General features: G+C 39.0%; 1 protein-coding gene across 2 annotated transcripts; it reads left to right on the top strand.

Moving 5' to 3' along the window:
- Window positions 1-86: 86 nt before the first annotated feature.
- On the top strand, window positions 87-20,535 carry ctdspl2a (CTD (carboxy-terminal domain, RNA polymerase II, polypeptide A) small phosphatase like 2a). Of its 2 annotated transcripts, none has more exons than XM_085164994.1 (13): window positions 87-628; window positions 9,227-9,438; window positions 12,601-12,736; window positions 12,898-13,044; window positions 13,235-13,474; window positions 13,617-13,710; window positions 14,248-14,359; window positions 14,475-14,561; window positions 14,667-14,729; window positions 14,830-14,909; window positions 16,703-16,829; window positions 16,970-17,065; window positions 19,284-20,535. In XM_085164994.1, the coding sequence occupies exons 2-13, from the start codon at window positions 9,250-9,252 to the stop codon at window positions 19,347-19,349; spliced, it is 1,437 nt and encodes a 478-aa protein (XP_085021120.1). In that variant the 5' UTR covers window positions 87-628; window positions 9,227-9,249; the 3' UTR covers window positions 19,350-20,535. The 2 variants fall into 2 exon arrangements, with proteins under 2 accessions (XP_085021120.1, XP_085021121.1); XM_085164995.1 differs by lacking the exon at window positions 87-628 and adding an exon at window positions 7,782-7,875.
- Window positions 20,536-20,602: the final 67 nt, after the last annotated feature.

Genomic DNA, 20,602 nt, shown 5'->3' with positions numbered 1-20,602 from the left:
TTTGGTTAAATGCCAAGTTTAATTCACTTTCATTTTTGCTCCTTTCCGACTTATTTGGGTTTTGTTTTTTTTTTCCCCCAACAAGAGATGATCTAAATTTGACTAAAAGCTGAGCCTGCTTTTAGTCAAATTATACAGTAAAATGTAGAGAAGCTGTTTTTGTTTTGTTTTGGGATTTTGTTTTTTGCTTGCAAGATTTTTGAAAGTATTAAAACGTCTGAACCATCCTGGCCACTGTCCTGCAAAAAATGCCAATTTGCAGTCCAAACGTTCAGATTCGGCTTAATTAATACAGGATTCTTGCAGTCACACAACAGCACCAGCAGGGATAAAGTGTGACGGAGAGCCCGGGTCCAGCTGCGTACATACTAAAGCCATTTTCCTGTTGACTGCGCTCGCCACGTTGGTTCACCTACGTGTGTGTCACATTCTTCTGCGCACCGCAACGTTATGTTTGTGATGAGGCGGGAAATGGCGTCCGCAGACATGGTCGATCTGTGACTAGCTACCGAGCGACGGACACAGCTGGCGGCAACAACCACGGCCCGATCTTTGTCCGTGGCCGCCACGGTCGTGGCCGAGAGCTGACAACGCTGCGGGACGTTTTGAAGAGCTTCCTAGATCATCGGTAAGCATCGAACAACGTCAACATGTAAACAAAAAGGCTTGTCCCCCCGTGAAAGCCTGACTCCTGCTAGCTAGCAGCTAATGTTGGCTACCGAAGGGGGCGTAGTCTCAATTGCTAAAGATGGTTACGGGAGCGAACAAAATGACGCGTTAGCCACAGCGAAGTTTGCTTTAATTACCTTTATTTCACTGAAGGATTAAAGAGTAATTTCCATATTACCTATAGATATGCTGTCGGAAGACACACCAGAGGAGTTTTTTGAAGCGGAGGGAGTAATGTCACGAAATGGCTTTTGCTGCCTTTGGCGTTTTGTTAGCTTGCAAGCTAACTATAGTTTGGTTAACGTTAGCCACAGAACCCACTGACAGATAGCGCCTGTTTCATGCTAGCATTAACAACAGTTCTGTTAAGCCTACGGGTGTCAGTTCTGACTACGCAAAGTCGGCGGTGGGCCAAATAATGCGGGGCATCAGCGTCAGAGCGGTGTTGTCTGTGTAGTATTGATGCTAAATGTCAGCGGTTGGCTAACGTTAGCGGTAGCTGACGTCGTTGGCGTTAAGGCAGCCCGTCTGATGTTACATAACGACAGACAGCGGTGCTGTTTGCTGTCAGATCTCATTCAGCAACAACTGAGCAAACATATATAAACACAAAGCCTATCCTCTAAGCAGCAGCTAACCTCGGATAACCCGAAAGCTTCATATTTTTTCTAACTTCTGGTGTTTACCACCCAGTCCGCTGACCGGTGTTCTGACAAACCATCCTACTTTGGCAAAACGTCCTACCCGTAGGATAATTTTACGGTGTCCTCTGACAAACCATCCTACTTTGGCAAAACGTCCTACCCGTAGGATAATTTTACGCTGCCATATGACAAACTGCCCTACTTTGGCAAAATGTCCTACTGTACATAATTTATGCACATTTCTGCTGCCAAACAATAATTCCAGCACTAATTTAAGTAGGTATGATGGTTTGCCACTTAACTTTGCCCATCAGAGTATGTTTGTAGCTGATATTCATAAAGCCAGTACGGTTTGACACTTCTTTTTACCCATTAAAGTGTGCTTGTAGGTCACATTCACAAAGGTAGCATGTTTTGGCACGTGATTTTTCCCGTCAGAATTATGCTTCTTGCTCTTATTAACAAAGGTAGCATGTTTTGGCACGTAATTCTTCCCGTCAGACTATGCTTGTAGTTTTTAATAACAAAGGTAGCATGTTTTGGCACGTAATTTTTCCCGTCAGAATTATGCTTCTTGCGCTTATTAACAAAGGTAGCATGTTTTGGCACGTAATTTTTCCCGTCAGAATTATGCTTCTTGCTCTTATTAACAAAGGTAGCATGTTTTGGCACGTAATTTTTCCCGTCAGAATTATGCTTCTTGCGCTTATTAACAAAGGTAGCATGTTTTGGCACGTAATTTTTCCCGTCAGAATTATGCTTCTTGCTCTTATTAACAAAGGTAGCATGTTTTGGCACGTAATTCCTCCTGTCAGACTATGCTTCTAGTTTATAATAACAAAGGTAGCATGTTTTGGCACGTAATTTTTCCCGTCAGAATTATGCTTCTTGCTCTTATTAACAAAGGTAGCATGTTTTGGCACGTAATTCCTCCTGTCAGACTATGCTTCTAGTTTATAATAACAAAGGTAGCATGTTTTGGCACGTAATTTTTCCCGTCAGAATTATGCTTCTTGCGCTTATTAACAAAGGTAGCATGTTTTGGCACGTAATTCCTCCTGTCAGACTATGCTTCTAGTTTATAATAACAAAGGTAGCATGGTTTGGCACTTGTTTGTAGAAGCAGTCAGCATGCCAAGGTGCTTAAGTTATACAGCTGTCACCATTGAAGTGATTGGAACACCTGACTATATAAACTTTGACAATGAACTCACTCCATTATAGTTACAGTATATATTTACTGAATATATTTACAGATACATATATTTGACATTTATAGATCCAACAGAACACAGGGAGAAAGAACTGAAAAAGAAACAGTGTACAAATTATGCACATTTGTCGCACAGGTAGTTCACCAGGCTGCTGTCATAATGAGCACATCCAAAATGTGCCCATCTGGAACAAAACTCGCACTGCACCTGAAGAGGGAGAACGGGGGGGTGTAAGTGTGTTAACCAACATTATGAATTTGATGAGAAAATAATTACTACAGTGGCTTCCAAAAGTATTCGGCCCCCTTGAACTTTTCCACATTTTGTCAGATTGCATTCACAAACGTGAATCAATTTTATTGGAATTCCACGTGAAAGACCAATGTCTCTACCAGTCTCTAGCTGGTAGAGACATACCCTAAAAGACTGACAGCTGTAATTGCAGATAAAGGTGGTTCTATAAAGTATTGACTCAGGGGGCTGAATAATTACGCACACCCCACTTTTCAGTTATTTATTTGTAAAAATTGTTTGGAATCATGTATGATTGTTGTTCCACTTCTCACGTGTACACCACTTTGTATTGGTCTTTCATGTGGAATTCCAATTAAAATTGATTTGTGTTTGTGGCTGTAATGTGACAGAATGTGGAAAAGTTCAAGGGGGCCGAATACTATTGCAAGCTACTGTATATTGCATTTGTGGTTTATTTGTTTTACCATTTCAATCATACTGGACTCAGGATCGGCTTCCAGCATGGAACAAACCACACAGTAGTCATCAGCATTACCTAGAAACACACTGGCGTTCAACCTAACAGTTTTTAAACAAAACTGAAAGTGCTATTGCAATACAAAAGCACATGACTCTACTTACTTTGATGTTCTAGCAGTTCGCAAGCAATTTCAGTGCGGTGCAGCCCAATGGCTTCTGGAGTGGACAGCACCCTAGTAACCTCTCCACTCAGAAGGTAGTGTTCGGCAAACTGTAAAACATGTTACAGTAATTGCAATTGATTAACTTAATTCTAGTTAAATACAATAAATACAATTAAATACAATTGCTTATTAAATACCTTCAACACTAAAACTCCACAACTGCTGGAGTCCATCTGCTTGTTGTGTGGCAGAGTCTCCATTTTCCAATCCACTCGGGACTCTTCCTTTCCTTTCATCTTCAGAAAATTCCTAATAAAAATAAAACAAGTTTTTAAAATGTAGCCAGCATTTAGCTCTAAATAAAAAGAAAAAAAAACCCTCACAAACAAAACAACCCAAAACAGATAATTAATGAATGATGAATACCTCCAGTTACGCATAACTTTCCTTTCATAACAACCTTCATTTCCAAGAGGGTCTAACAGCAGTACAGATTGTGAGGAGATTTTGACAACCTAAAATAAAAATTGTATTTAGTAGAATATGTGTATTACACTCACTTAAGTAAACATAATCAATTGTAAGCATTTTCAAAATAAGAATATGCTGCTAAAAAGAACAGTAAAGCAAAAAGAGAAAAAACACATGAGGTGTGAACATGTACCACAAGGATCCAGTGTGCACCAGAGTTCAGTGGGCACAACCAAATGTCCTCAGCCGGAAACAACATCTGTGGAATATTTTTAAGTTTATAAAGGTTTAGATTTATTTACATAACATACACTATATAACCAATATAACATCTACATTACCTTGCTGACACATTTAAACTTCCCAGAAAACAGAGAGGTTGCAACAACGCAAGACAACTGATACACGGGTTTCTGAAAAATGCAAGATTTTTATTTTTTAAAAGATTACAAAATTGTATAAAATACTTTTGTGAAATAACCGGCATATGTTCTTACTTGCCTTTTGTTTCCTAATGAGGCAGTGCAGGTATGCATCAATGACCTGTTTGGATTAAAAGATTATTTTTACAGACCACCACTAGGACCAAAAATGATTACTTCACTTACCTCATCAGAAAGCCACCCACTGTCCTCCAGTGTGCGAAAAGAAGAGTCATACAATTTGTATGGCCCAACAACTGCCTCCACACGCCCGGTGTCTTTTGCAGCCCAAAGCCACTTCACTAAAAAACAAAATATGATAAGTTTCTTTAGTAATAACAGTTGCCATTTGAAAATCACGGTCAATGGCCAACGGGCCACAAGCAGACAAGGGCCAACGGGCCACAAGCAGACAAGGGCCAACGGGCCACAAGCAGACAAGGGCCAACGGGCCACAAGCAGACAAGGGCCAACGGGCCACAAGCAGACAAGGGCCAACGGGCCAACAAAATAAACATGCCAGAGGGGAGTGGCTTTATGTAAATCAGAAATTAGCCAAAATTGGACCAACAGGTCAAAATTAGCAAGAGGGGAGAAAAAAATAAAACATTCTATCCATTCGACTAGCCAAACTGGCAACAATTGACCAACCGGTCAGAATGAGATTTTTAGCTATGCCACCTTTTTCTTGCGTGCTGGGTTTCTGGGGGGTCACTGGTACAAGCTCTTCTGGTGCTTGGACTGATTTTACCTGAGCTATTTTTGGCGCAAACTGAATGACAGAGGATCTGTTATTTTGCAGCGCTTCATAATGATGCTGAGGACTGCAAGGCCACATCTCAGAAGATGGGCTACTCTCAACAGGTTCAGTTGGAGTTGAGACTTGGACAGGGTGGCTTCTTCTATAGGGTTTAATGTGGTCAATACTGTATAGACTTTTTAAAGTATTTCCCTCAGCATTTTCAGTCTAACACATTTTCCACTGAATTCATCAATTGTGTAGGGACCTGTAAAATCCGGTTCAAGTCTTCCTCCTTTTCGCCCACGTTTCCTCATATTTAGAAGCAGAATTTGATCCCCTACATTGTACACAACATTTTTGTACTTTTTCAGGGCCCGCTTGGCGTATGCAACCTTTTGCTTGTCTTGTGACTTCGCAATGTTTTCTTGTGCAGTTTCATTAACTGCATGTTGTGCTTCACTTTCAGACTGTACATAGTCACTGTACCTTTTGTCGTCTGGCAGAATGATGTTGGAAATCTAAAATTTTGTAGATATTAGCAATTAAAACAAGATGATATCATATTCATAAAGACATTACTGGGTTTTTTTCTTAAATGGTTTCAATTCTTAGTTCTAACATAGAATTTGACAAACACTCACCGGCACTTGAGCAGGCACTTCTGATGGAAATACTGCCTCTCTTCCATACATCAGAAAAAAAGGTGAGTATTTTGTTGTGGTGTGTACTTTTGACCGCAGTGAAAACAGGGTGGGATCTAGATACAGATCCCAGTTATTCTGCTGGTCATTCACCATTTTTCGGAGGGCTCTAAATGCAGGCATAGAAATATGTAAAGACAGTAATGAAAGTTTAATTAGAAGTAAAGAAATTAATAAATTATTAAGTAACAATTAAGTTTGAATAACATAAGTAATGTTATTAAAAACTGATAGATAAAAATTAGGCATACCTTTTTATGTTGTCATTGGTCTTTTCATCTAGACCATTGGTCTGTGGATGGTATGCTGCTGTGACACTTCTTTCAATTTGCAATAACTTGCAAAGATCAGAGTTGAGCTTCAACAGATAAGGACAAGGTTCTTATACTTCTTATACAAGCACACAAGAAAAAATCTTTGACCCCAGTGAAGTAAAGTTAAAAAACGTAACTGAAAATTATTTAACACTTACTTCATTCACAAACTCTCTGCCTTGGTCTGACAAAATCCTTTTGGGGCAGCCATGTCTATATATAATGGAGCACAAGTGCTGGGCTACCTCAGATGCAGATTTTGTTTTTAATGGGAAAGCTTCGACCCATTTTGAAAAGTAGTCAGTTGCAGTAAGTATATACTGGAAGCCGCTTGAAGTTTTAGGAAGAGGTCCAGTAAGATCTATACCAATAAGTTCCCACACTTCAGACACCTATCAAGGACAAATTAATAATTTGAATAACAATTTGTATAATGTACACATTAACATTGATGGTTAAAATTAGTTAACCCTCCTGCCTTTATGAATATGAGCTACAAGCATAGTTTGATGGGTAAACGTGGCATAATATTTACCTGAATACACTGCAACGGTTGCACAGCAGTCAGTGGTTTCCCAACTTTTTGACATTGGTCACATTCCAGAATCTTTAAGGTAAAAATATTTATGGAGTTCACGTAAATGTTCAACATTCTCATTTGTGAAAAAAAAACAAACAAAACACTTAATGACATATTCTCTAACGAACAAACAATTTAGCAACAATACTTTGTGTGCATCTTCAAATCTCTGCCAGGCCTACAGGTTATTACTGTAATATCACTAATTAACCATATTTATTTATATTTTACAAGTGTACAGTTTCTCTTTTAACTGATATCAAAAAAATTATCTTAGCTTATTTTAAACACTATTTAACAACAGTACAAACAGTTAATACATACCCATGTTTTAATGTCAACTGTCATACCAAACCAGTAAAATCTGGAACACACTGCATTTAGCGTTTTGTGTGTGCCAGTGTGTCCTCCAATTGGAGATGAATGAAACTCATGAAATATCTTCCTGGCATCATCCATGGTTTTTACTACTCTTCTTGTTCCAACAAAGAGTTCTCCATCTGCAGTAAAACAATATATATTTAGAAATTAATTTAACCACATATATGAGTTGTTAGTATTAACAATAAATTACTGACCCTTTTGTTTGAATTTTGAGGCATATCTTCTGAGGTTTTGCCTCTGAGCCTTGTCATATCCTGAAGGGTAGGAGCCCGCAGAAATGAACGCGTAAATCTCTTCCCACTTCTTCTCCATATCTACGAATGTAAGCAAACATTTTCTTATGAGCTTCAATATGTGCAGTTAACAATGCAAATAATTTAACTTATTAAATAACGACATTACCGAAACAGCCTTAAAACACCGAAGCTGCGGACTCAAAAGTGTTGTGCAAATACCACGTGTCCAGTAACTTGACAGCAGACTTCACCGAAGCTGCAAATTCGACAGTTGTGCAGAAAGCAGATAGCGACTTCACTTTAATATTGACAAACAATCACAAAGGCTTAAAAAAAATCAAGTATCAACGTCAATAAAAAGTACTAATGCTTACTACTTACCTATTCTCCTGCAAATATGACAACGGGGTAGCGTAAAATCACAGCCGGATACGCTTAGCTTGCCTTTTTGTGTTGTGCGCATGCGCGCACATGCTCTGGAACAACGGGTAGGACGGTTTGCGGGGTAGGAGAAATTCCCAGAACACCGGTCCGGCTTACACAAATTTTTGTTTTCATAACTTTTCTTTCATTTACACCGGAGTCGAGTGGCCGTGACAGCTAAAAAAAAAAAGGCAAAGGTATGCGTTTCATATGAACTAATTTGATGAGCTTCCTTAACAGTTGCTCAATTGTCTGCACACATTTTGACTAGATTAGTGGTGAAGTGTCCATAAATCGTGGGTTTTCGTTGCACAGCTTTAGCACGCCAATAAAAACGCACTTGACTGTATCTGCGGAGGGAGACAGAATGAGGATGTGAAAACTGTAAACATAAATAAATACAACTTTAGGAACTTGCATCTTTGCTATAGTAAACTAGAACCACACACTGTCATGTCAACGTATGTGACCTGTATTTACACGTATTTCATAAAACAAGAATTTGCGTTAGAAACTGAGGGGAATTTAGAAGCTGCATCAGTGTTTTTCGTGCATTTTAAAAAAACAAAAACAAACTGAAACACATTAAAGAGGTTTTTGGGTAGAGCTTAAAAAAGATGGTTAGCTTTATGGTGTTTTTTATTTTTTGTTAGTATTATTTTGTTTATAAAATAAGCAAGAAAGAACATAGATGAAGTAACTCAGTCTTAGCCCTTGCTGTACTTGCACAGTAACGCCCAAAGGCCTTTTTTTTAAAGCCAGGAAAAACCCTGACACAGTTTGTCTGCCGAAGAGAGGAGTTGCTATATCCTGCTCAGCACAAGTCCTTGTCAGGATAAGAAATGTTTGCTTTGTGTTTATGTAAAAAGTCTTGTCTTGTATGATATTGGCTGCCCAGCAGATCTGAAAACCTATCAGGATTTTTAGGCACATGGTTGGAGAGGAACTTGTGCAATTTCCTGCTGTTTCTGACCTTTTGGTAAACAAAAGCCCTTTTGATACTCAAGTAAATTAAAACACTTAAAAAAAAAAAAAAAAAACAAAGTACAAATTTAAAAAAACAATTAAAATAGTGATAATTTTTATGTTTTTATCACAGTCTAGGTTTTTTGAGGGGGTTTTCTTGGGGGGTGGGGGGGTTCATGTACTTGAGTGTAACTTGCATTTTTGGTCATAAGTAATGGAGAAATGCACGATTCCTGTCAGAGCGGTAAAGCACACTTTTTTTTTTTTTTACCATTTATGGATGGATTGTTTACTGTTATCTGTGGAACTTGATGTCTTGTAGTAGTAGACCTCTTGCAGGAGGTATTGAAATGCACACTTTTTTTTTTGAATTTTTTATTATTCTGATTTTTTTATTATCCACTCCCTTACACTCAACAGTGGAAAAACTGTTTCTGTGAACATTTTATTTACATTTAAAAAATGCAACATGTTCAGAGAAAATCTGATAATATAACACAAAGGATTGAGTGCCTACCCTTTGTGTTTGAAGTGCAGTGTCAAAAACGCTCAGTCGACTTAACTCCATGTTTTCCTTGTCAGATTTTTCTATGTGACGTTGGTACATGATGAAGCTGAGAGTGCGTAAAGCTCCTCAGCAGCCGAGCGTAGGCCATCAAACCCACCCGTCCCAGGCCAAAAGGAAACACTGTGAAGTGGAGCCATCGCCGGTGAGAGGTCGAGGCAAAATGCAGAAGAATGAGACAGGCCTGTTCTCCACTATCAAGAAATTCATTCGTGGAAATGCAGTCAAGGTAAGCACAGCTTTTTTTTTGTTTGTTTGTTTGTTTTATGTGCTTCATTCTAATAGTACACCACAAGAACACACACAGCTACTTAAAGAAACAAACCAAAAAGCTGATAAAGGGAAGCTGTGTCTCGCATGTAACTGTTAGCAGTGTTTTTAGAGATCGAAACAGCAGGTTTACAATTATTTTAAGTCTGACTCAAATTACTGATGGCCACACAAAAGTTAGATATTTTTGTCTTAGACTGCCGAAACCTCCTATAGGCTTCAGTGGGTTCGTTTATTTTTTCTATGTTGTTTAGTTTTACATAGTTTCCACATAGTGCTAGTTTGCTTGGTTTTTATTTGTTTTTGTTTTTTTAGTTTTCATTGTAAATTTTTGTTAATATAACACAGGTGATGGATGTCAGGGGCAAGATCTAAAAAGTTCAGAATAGGGATTATAATACAAGCACTGCGTTCATGCTATGCAGGCATGTCAGCCTTAATAAACACATACACATATGCATCCTAAGGTGTGTATTAGTTCTACACAGCCAGGTTTTCTTTGTGTCTGCTGGCTTAACAATACCTTAAACCCCAGTCAGAGATAAACTTAAGCTTTCTGCTTGCACGCTCACGTAAAAGGGGCGGCGTTTGTCCACATCGTTTGACTCTTCTGCACAAAAATGGTTCGTTTTAGCACCACTCGTTCCAATCAGAGACATTTTACTCTGTAAAAAAACATGAAAATATCACAGTAAAATGCAACACTGCTGCTTACAGGAATACAAGAAAATGCAATGCTGCAGAAAATCCCCAGATCTACTGAGTTTATGATCATTATTAGCATACTGAGGAGTAAAGTAAACATGTTAATATCTTTGCTGTTTTTTATTTCCGACCAAGCAGCGACACATTAGAGCTTGAAACCTTTAAAATGCATCTATTAAAGCATTAGAGGTTACTCTGTGTGTTTGACTCTGACTCACAACCTAATAAATTAGACATGGAAATCAATTTAGTTTGCCACCAGATTAAAGTGAAATCAATTTTATTGATTGAATAGATATCCTGTTTGATAAACGGCCTAATAATGTAACCATAATCAGTTTTCTGGTCTGTGTTCTAGTAACTGAAGTTCCAGCAGTGTAAAACAGGTAGAACAGAATGTAAAAAAAAAACATGTAGACATTTTCTGCATCACCAGCTGCATGCAAATGCAGTGACAATGTCACACATTCATTTCAAAAGAGGGCTTCATTTAGTGGTGTTGGGACAGTTTGACTTAACAAGTTGCATTGAGTTGAGTGTTCTCCTTTTGCCTGTCAGTCAAAGCACTTTGCACACTCTGTTTTTACCCCTCAGCCAGAAAAGGTCCGTGAGGTTTTGTTGTCTCCGTACTAGGGCTGCCACAAACGATTATTTTGATAGTCGTATAGTCACCGATTATTTTTGCGATTAGTCGACTAATCAGATCATGCATCCATTGGACGTAAAACGTACAGATTATTGCACCAGCATGCACCTGCTCTTATATAACTATCATTAACTTACAGCTTTAAGTGTTTAAGGTGCTAACTAAAAATAAAGACAAGATGATAGTTTATTAAATGTTAATGACATTTGCAGATTGTTTCGGTGGAGTTTAATAAACTCAGACGTCTGCTTCTTGCTATCTAAAATAAAACAGGACACCGGAGTATATTCTCGAGCATCTCACACTTCTGATAATCAGTTGTCTGCTTGACGTTTATTCAGCTGTGTAAAAACTATAACTTTAATCTCAGCCAAACCGATTTACTCAGGAACAAATAAAATACTGAAAAAAGCCAAACAATAACATTTTTAAGTTATCTAAATGACTTGTATATCATGTTTAACCTGAGTAGCGGTGGGTTTGAAAACGATTTGCCAGGAGTCCGGTGTTCTCACCGGCTCTAGCTATCGAGCTAGTGGGTAACAGACGTCTCCGAAAACGTCGGAGCGCTTTTGAAAATATGTGGTGTCTTGATAAACTGAGCAGATATTTGAGGTTTACACAGCTACATTTTCGCCTGAAAATATGTTAAACTTTATTTTATGACCCAAAAAGAATAATAAGAGTAACATTAAAACTAACTAGCTGCCACCATTGTTGACAACTGTTCTGGGACATGCTATAAATTCTGGGACCTGCTTCTTCTTCTTCGAGGTTTAATGGCAGCTGGCACCTTGTACATGCAGTGCTGCCATCTTCTGTTTCAGTCCGTTATTACACTCTTAAATGCTACTACTTATTCCTGCATCTTTTGGGATCTTACAAAGCTTCAATCGTGGCAGCCCTACTCCCTACCTTGCAGACAAACCTGTGTGTGTGGCATGCGCACACACAGGTTTGTGAAAGTGATAACTTGATAATTTGCCATTCATACCATAGGTGCATCTACTATGTTAGAATTTCAGTGACCTCGACCTCAAGGTCAGAGGTCACTGGGAGTTTGATTCATAAGTGCATCTACTAGGAAGCTGAGGGGTAGCACTGGCAGCTGCCAGTATTGTTATCATTGTTATGTCCTTAGAGGGGTACTACAAAGCAAGTTTAGTGGGTTAGTGAGGTATGTCAGTGCACTGACTTTTAACAGATCATCCTTCAGTTTTCTTCCACTTATTTGATTCATGGTGGTGAGACAGACTTGAGGCTATCCTAGAGGTCATGGGGTAGAGATGGAGTGTACTCTCGACAGGTTGCCTGTCTATCGCAGGGTTGACCCACACAACCATTGACAGTCACAGTCAAACCTGCAGCCAATTTAGAATCACCATTTAACCTAACATGAATGTGTTTGGATTGTGGGAGGAGGCTAGAGTACCCTGAGAGAGCCCACGCAGACACAGAAAAGGCCCCGGGCGGCCAGTGGATTCAAACTTAGAACCTTCTTGTTACGAGGTGGCAGTGCTAACCACTGAGCACCGTTCCGCCCCAGAACAGAAGTCACATTTTTAATCAAATGTCATCACATGCTTGTAAAACATCCACATTGAGAAATTAAACATGCGCTTTCTGTGGTGATGTCATGGCAACTGCTTTCAGTGCTGCTAAATATATTTTGCATTGCCACATGTTAGCGATTTCCACACTGAAGAAGTTAAAGCTGTGGAAAAATTGAAATTATGTACATTTGTAACTGTGTGTGTCGTTTCTTTTTAGGTGGAGCAGGATATTCCTGCCAAGCGGAGTCGTATTGATTGTAATCCCGACGGTGATCTCATTACTTCAACACCACAGACTAGAGGTCTCTCTAATAAATCCGTATCCAGAGTTTGCCGGAAAAGTCCAAATAAAGGTATGACAGACCAGTCTGTAGAAGCTGACCATAACAATTCACATATCTTTTATGTATATACTGCAGTTTTATAGCACCCAGTCTTAAGAACCCTAAATATTTTACAATAGTGTCAACAAACTAAAACCATGTCTTTTTTTCCCCTCCTTTTTCTTCAAAAGACACCATGACCTGCCATAGTAAACCAATTAAACCAAATGGTAAACTGGAGGCCCCCATCGACTCAACGAGCAGCCCACCACGCACCACCCTCCTTGGAACCATCTTCTCCCCAGTCTTCAACTTTTTCTCACCAGCAACTAAAACGGGTAAGAAAGTCCACAAGTATTCTGTAGCCGATCCACAGGTAATTTAGGCTGAATTAAAAAATAATAAATAAATGATAACAAAGCAATCATGCTGAAATATCATAAACTGAATGGTTTTAGGGTTTTTTTCTGAAGAACCTGCGATATATGACTGAAAGCCACATCTCTTATTTGTATTCCCTCTGTTAAGCCACTCCTGGCTCTGATTCTCCCGGCCAAGCCATGGAGGCAGAGGAAATCATGAAACAGCTGGACATCGAGCAGGCTGAAGAGATGCCGAGCAGCACTCTCACATCCACCCTCACATCCACCGAGGGCATCGCTCCGTGTCACACTGCTCCGATTTTACCACAGAGGCTCCACATTACCTCCGATACAACCATAGAAGAAGGAGAGATCGTCACTGAAACTGACATGCCCCCGTTAACAGGTACGACCACTCACGTTAGGCCTAATCCTCCTTGAATTTAAAACTTAATTCACATAAACAAGGACAACTTCACAGTAGAGGCTTGTTATTTCTCAGAATCATTGCATTTGAATTTCTCTTAAATCTTATGTGTCTCTGTCAGCTCCTGGGTGTATGCCAGATGGCAGCTATCCACACTCATTACCTGCAGTTCCAGCAGAACCCTCATACGATGAGGACTGGGAAGTTTTTGACCCGTAAGTTAATCTAATTTGCCCCCCCTTTTTTTTTTCCTGTTGTTTTTTTTTTTTTTTTTTTTTTAAACAAACTCAAAATTTGATATAATTCCTTTCAGTATTAATTAAGTAAACATCAATAGACTTAAATGAATAAGTGCTGCATTGTTGTTAAATTTGAGCTTGCACTTTGGGCAGCAAACCCTGTCTTTGTTGAGTTTTGTGGTGTGATTCCACTTGAAATCACATTCAAGGTGACTTTGTATGCTGGTGTTGAGCTTGTTGTGAAACTTTCAGCCACCAGGTGGCAGCAAAACCACACTTTTAAGTCTGTGCATCACTCTGCGTTTACTTCACTGGAGGATACTGTTTGTTCATCCCCGATTCCCCCAGTGAAGATTAAATATTCTCTTTGTTTTACTTTATTTTTTTTTTATCCAACATCTATAAAAGAAACAGTGAATGAGTTATATTACTATCAAAGGTTCAACTGGGACAATTAAATACTTGTGATTTTTGACTGTTGATATATTTCCTTTTGGTTTCTCTAAATTCGAGGTACTTCTTCATCAAGCATGTGCCTGCGCTGACAGAAGAGCAGTTAACACGCAAACCGGCGCTACCTTTAAAAACACGCAGCACACCAGAGTTTTCTCTTGTCCTTGATCTGGTAAGCAGCGAAATGTCCCTTATGCTTTCATCTCAAAATAAAATTTAAAAAAAGATTCAAATTAAAGACAAATTATTTTTATTTTATTGTTGTTTTTTTCTTCTCTTGCTTCCAGGATGAAACTCTGGTTCATTGTAGTTTGAATGAGCTCGAAGATGCAGCTCTGACATTCCCCGTGCTTTTTCAAGATGTAATATACCAGGTACAGGTTCAGCATCATTCCCCAGTTTAAGAGACTCACTTTTTATGGCTGTTCCTACACCTTCTGTCTCTTGATCTATTTTTTTCATTTTTTTTAAACCTGCAGGTGTATGTTCGGTTGAGGCCCTTTTTCAGAGAGTTTCTTGAGCGCATGTCTCAGTTGTACGAGGTAAGAGGCGTCTTTTGTTAGAGTGCATACGACGTTTGTTTAGTCTGGCCTCCTCTCAGATTCAATATTAGTCATTTATTGCTGTCCATTAAAATTTCAGATTATTCTCTTCACTGCTTCAAAGAAGGTCTATGCTGACAAGTTGCTCAACATCCTGGATCCGAAAAAACAGTTAGTAAGGTCAGTGGGAACGTGCATCCAAAGATGAACTCTGCCTGCTTTGTAAGATGTCTGTTAGCTGTAGAGTAAGAAAGGAAATGAACAGGATACAAACCTGTATTCATTCCATCAGAGTTCACCAGCTTTATTCTGTAGTCATCCTTAGGAGAAGACCCAAGATGAACATTTAAAATATTGCTCTTGACACAGAAAAAAAAAAGGAACTTCCTTGCTTTTTATACCAGGTGTACTATCCAGTATTCAAGTTCTTCGTGTTTCCTTTTCCAGTAAAACTAACAGCAAGTTTTCTTTACTGGAAATGCCATAAAGCTCCTCCCCCTTCCTGATTGTGTTGATTTTGTAAACAAGTCCTTTGAAGATTCGTGTTTGGACTTCTCAGCAAGCTCCATTGTTGTTGTTTAGGCTCTCTGTTAGAAGAGGTTCAGTTTATCAGGCGACCAGCTTGGTTGTGTGTCGCTCCTTAGCAGAGCCTATGCACAGCTCTGGAGAGTCATGAGGGGAAAAAAATCAGTATTCCCCAACTAGTAAGGCTTCCGGCTGTTTCGTGTATCTGAACGGCAGCAAAACTTTGAGCTCCGATCTTTACATCCTCTAATTGCACCTACACCGCAGCTAAAGCCACCCTTTGATTAGCACTTGCTCCGACCCAGCCAGTCAGGATGCTGATTAAACATAGACCTAAACCTAAAAAAGCCATAAAGGATGTATCAGATGATGATGTTAGCAACAAACTCAAAACCGAGAAGATGGAAGAAGCTAGCGCCCAACAGACCAAGACTAGTGTTCTGGCCGCAATTGAGTTGCAAGTGATTATTGGGGTTGCTGGTAGTCGCTGGAAAAACAGTTGCTTCAGGTCCAGTCACACAGGTTTGCAGAGTGGTTAGTAAGCCCCTGGCAACAACCTGTTGCTAGCATAAATGTGCATTCCCCAACTGATTGGCAAAACCCTCTTTGTGATTGCTTTGGCAGCTGCAGTTGTAGTTTGCATGGAAGTCATGGACCTCTCTGTTCAGCAGCTCTGCTGGCTTTAGTGAAGCTGTGAAAAGTGTAACACAAACCAGCAATTGAGATCATTTGCCTTCAAAATAAAAGTTTGAAGGCAATGTTGCCTGTAGCACTGAGCCACAAATCATATTTTAAGGACTTTCTCCAATTCTAGTTAGTGTTGCACTTTTCACCATTTTGCTATTGCTGGACTTGCTTGGACTAAGTCTCTTTTTTGCAAATATTATGTATCAAAATAGTGTCTTGTCAATCACGAGTTGTTAGCCAGTAAGCATGCAGTTTCCCAGTCATACCCACCTTGCATTGGTATTTTGGCAAACTGATGGTGGGTGTCATTCATTTATTTATTTATGATTAATATTTGAAGGTCATCACTTGCACATAAACATGCAGCTTATATAATTTTTCTCACTCATTCAAGCACAACCAGCATTACTGATTTGGTCCTCTCAGCGTGTCCAGAGTTTCATGAATATATTATTCTGAAAGCACCATTCACTCCCTTTTCATTGTTTCAAACAAACAGCTCTGAAATACCTGTCGGGACACTTGCATTTGTTTTTTTTAATTTTTTCATGAAACATTTATTAATTTCTTTTCCTTCTGTCACCTTACCGCCAACCTTGGGACAAATGCACAGTGTAAATCATTTGTGTATTTTTTGCTTTGACTCTTTGAATTTTTCTGTAAGCGTCATTCACTTCACCAGAGCTCTTCTTCCTTTGGTGTTATTTTCTCAGAATAAATCTGTCATGCTGCATTTTTCTTTTTTGCTTTCTTTCTTTTAGACATAGACTATTTCGTGAGCACTGTGTGTGCGTTCAAGGAAATTACATTAAAGACCTAAACATTCTCGGGCGGGATCTTTCCAAAACTGTAATAATCGACAACTCACCCCAAGCCTTTGCTTATCAGGTAAAGTTCTTACACCAGAAATTATTTTATTATTAGTTGTTTATTTTGTTTTTTTTAAATGAATGAATTCATTTTAAACTGCACTTTTATCCATAATTTTGTGTCACATTGATCTAAACACGCATTTTTGTTTCTTTCAGCTTTCCAATGGAATCCCCATTGAGAGCTGGTTTGTGGATAGAAATGACAACGAGCTTCTAAAGCTTATTCCTTTCCTCGAGAAACTTGTGGAGCTGGTATGTACTTGGACTTGTAAATATTTGCATCTGTGCATTCACACCAGTGGAAAACAACCACAGCTGGCAGTCTGCTGTCACTGTTCCACCCACTCTTCACCACACACAGAGTTAGCTGTGTAATAAACTTACCAGCTTTATATTTAGTGTTGCTAATAGAGAACATATAAACAAATATGTGTAAATTATTTAAACAAACCAGTTAAGTTTCTTACTTTGCTACTGATTCATTTAATTTAATCGCACATTTTGATTGGCTAGAAAGCTGTAGTCTAACTCTTGGTTAGATAACAGCTGTCAGTCAGCTGTCGCTGGCTTAATTTGGTGCCAGGTTTAGTTTGTAACCAATGCATTTAACCACAAAAAAGGGAAGTGTCAACTCAGTCAACAATGCTCACATTTTAATATTAGATTTTTTTTTTTTTTTCCATAGCTTTGTAAGTGTAGAAACCCAATCAGCAAAGAGAAGGTGGTCTGAGAGGAAGTGCAACCAAAAAAGAGCAGAAAGTAAAATGGTGCAGAGACGTTTTAGGTAATTTGAGTAAAGCAGAGGAAGACGGACGTGAGAGGCGAACATGTTATTAACACAGCACTGTGTAACATTAACTCTCCTGGATTGACATGCTCAGTAGTATCATGATTAGCGCTGGGCAATAAAACGATAACATTATCATGCAAAAGGTTTACTCATGGTTTAAACACGGCCGGTATAAAATCGATAGAGCTCACTCCATCCATGTTTTGACGGACAACACAAAAGGCCATTGACAATAAGTAGTGCCAAGACAGTCATGTGGGTAGAATAACATCAAAGCCACACAGGTTGGGTTGACGTACACTGGGTAGGAGAGACAGCCGGCAGCAGCACATGAGCTTATGTTTGGGCTGCTACGCGCATTGCGCTAAAAGCTCGGGCAAGGTAAAAGACGACATGGCAACAGAAAATGAAAACTCAGAGAAGAGCAGCATGCACAGCAAACTGTGTTAAAAGCAGGTTTCCACAAAGGCAGGTGACAAGGCATGATGCCAGTAAGCAGAGTTGAAAATGTCAGATTTAAGAAGCTGATTAGAGAAACTGAGCCTGTTACCAACTTCGTGGCCATAAACGTTTCTCTCAGACGACTTGATCCTGCTACATGTGGAGAGAAGAGGGAGAGCTGAACAGCTTTTTACTACCACAGCAGATTAGTGGTGGAACGAGTCACACATCCGATCCATGACTGAGGTCTAAGGAGCTTGGAAAAAAAAAAGTGTCTGGACTTCAAGGTGCTTGAAGACGTCTCACCTAGCCCCACCTTATCCTGTGATTTACTGAGGTCAGATGGCCCAGGCTGTGAGTGGGCATTAAGGCATCTGGCGTCTCATCAGGGGGTCCATTGTCCCTCTTCGGGGGGGACACTCCCACAGGGCTTAAATCTGGGACTCTCCACCATTTGACCCTAGAACTGAAGAAGCTTCTCGGATGAGAGGTGAAATGTCTTCAAGCAACTTAAAGAACTCCAGACGCTTTTTTCTTTCCAAGCTCCTTAGACTACGATGACCTGGATGACTGAGAACCTTCACAGACATCCATGACTGAGACTCCCATTGATACAAAAGTAGAACACAATTGAGTGTTAGTTTTGCTTATGTTCTCCTTTTATGTATATTTGAAAGTTTTTAAAAATTTGTACTGATATGTTTAATATTTTCTGTTTGTGGAGTTAAAAAGCTTTACCGCTATACTGTATTTATAAATTTTTTTTGTTGTAATAGCTGCTTTATTTTTTTTTTTGGACCTGACCAAAGAATTTAGTGTTGCAGTTTGTTTTTGTTCTTCTGTAACACTTGAAGGTTTTTCCTTGTCAGAAAACCCATGTTACATATTTAAAATACAGTTGCACAATGTTGCAGCGCATTTATCATGTTCAACGGCTCAACCGTAAATTTTAACATCTCATTTAGGTGTAAAAGGGAACCTTTGAGCTTTACGGAAATAGGGATTTTAATTTTAACGTGATATCAGTATCGACTGATTTGAAAAGAAAATATTGTAGATTTTTCTTAGATTTTTTTTCCCCCCTCCCATAGCAGCCCAGCTCTACACAGTGCATTTAGTGAAAGTTTGTCTTTACTTGTTTCTCGTGCAGAGAAGAAGACATCCTGAATGTGTGATCAAAATGAAATTTTAATAATTTACAGTTTTTAAATCAGTCTCACCTTGTCTGTCTCGTCCCAGAATGAAGACGTCAGACCGCACATCCGAGAGCGGTTTCGTTTGCACGACCTCCTCCCTCCAGACTGAGGTGCTAATGTTCATTTACAAGAACGCAGTGGAAGAAGGAAAAAACAAACTGACTCATAGAAGGATGTATTCAGTGGATTCAGCTCTGAATTGACAATGTTGCATACACAACATTGCCATTATTATAATTTTTTTAAGTCATACAAAAAAAGAAAAAATGAAAATTATGTTCAAGTCCACAAAAAAAAAAGTCCTGGATGTTTTTCTACACACACACACACACACACACACACACACAGTGAAGGCAGACTCAGAGCAGAGGTTTCTTAGCTCACTTGTTTTCAGTGCGACCTTGCAGACGGCCTCCTGGAAGGTATTTTGTCATTTGACAAAACTGAATGTCACACAGTGTTGGATTATAAGGACATTGTTGGTTTCCTCCTGACCTCCAGTGGCCAGTCAAACCTGTAAAATATTCACTCTATTTGCCTGTAAATATATGTACATAATTGTTTTGTTTTTTTTGTTTTTGTTTTTTCTCTGAGGTTTTTAAGTCATTTTAGTTTCACTTCAGATTTTAGTATGTACTCTGACTCGGTTGCTTTTTTCTTTTTTAACTGATAAAATGTTGTTTTGTTTGAACTTGTTGATAAGCAGCTGCTTTTCTGTTGTATGCCTGCATAATTCCTGTGATGCTTTACTCCATTACATGCAGTCGTCTCTTATAAGGTGCAGTTTAAAAAAGAAGAAGAAGAAAAGAAATGAGTATCTTTGGGAGGAAACTGTTTCTGAAATAATATTTTAAAGCTATGAAATGTAAGATAGACTAGGGTCTCAAATGAATACCAACCCATAATGGCAGAATCTTAATTTTGGAGATTTTTTATTTAAGAGTCCGCTTCTGGTTGCGACATTTTGATCGTCCTCTTTGACAGGAGGGGTGGGTGGGTGGGGTTCAGGCATCTTGCACTTTGACATCCAGCCCTTTGTAAGTTGATGTAAACTCTTGTCACTTTTCTACACAGGTGTGTATCGCCTAAATTTGTTATGTGGGGGAAAAATGAAATTGTAGCACCAGCAAATTGCCAACATGTTTGCTTTGAATCTTCTTTTCCAAGACGTCTTGTATGTGGGATCTTTGATGTAGGAGTCACGAGTTTTATTGACTTATTGAATGATCACTCCTGGTGTATTCAGTGTTACTCAATGGTTTCCTTGAAAATAAATACATTTTTATACGACACAAGGCTTCCTAGCAGTAACTGAGATTTTAGTTTGTTCAGCGACACTTTTTTTAAGCTTTATTTTTAAAG

This window comes from Neolamprologus multifasciatus, chromosome 7, assembly GCF_963576455.1.
Source record: "Neolamprologus multifasciatus chromosome 7, fNeoMul1.2, whole genome shotgun sequence".
Taxonomy (NCBI): domain Eukaryota; kingdom Metazoa; phylum Chordata; class Actinopteri; order Cichliformes; family Cichlidae; genus Neolamprologus; species Neolamprologus multifasciatus.
The sequence above is the reverse complement of the archived record's forward strand: the minus strand, read 5'-3'. Positions and strand labels throughout refer to the sequence as shown.

Bases quoted from the DNA above. Each gene is read 5' to 3' on its own strand.
- ctdspl2a (XM_085164994.1), top strand. From the start codon at position 9,250: ATGATGAAGCTGAGAGTGCGTAAAGCTCCTCAGCAGCCGAGCGTAGGC. The intron at 13,475-13,616 runs GTACGACCACTC...TGTCTCTGTCAG, and splicing joins TGACATGCCCCCGTTAACAG to CTCCTGGGTGTATGCCAGAT. The intron at 14,360-14,474 runs GTAAGCAGCGAA...TCTTGCTTCCAG, and splicing joins TTTCTCTTGTCCTTGATCTG to GATGAAACTCTGGTTCATTG.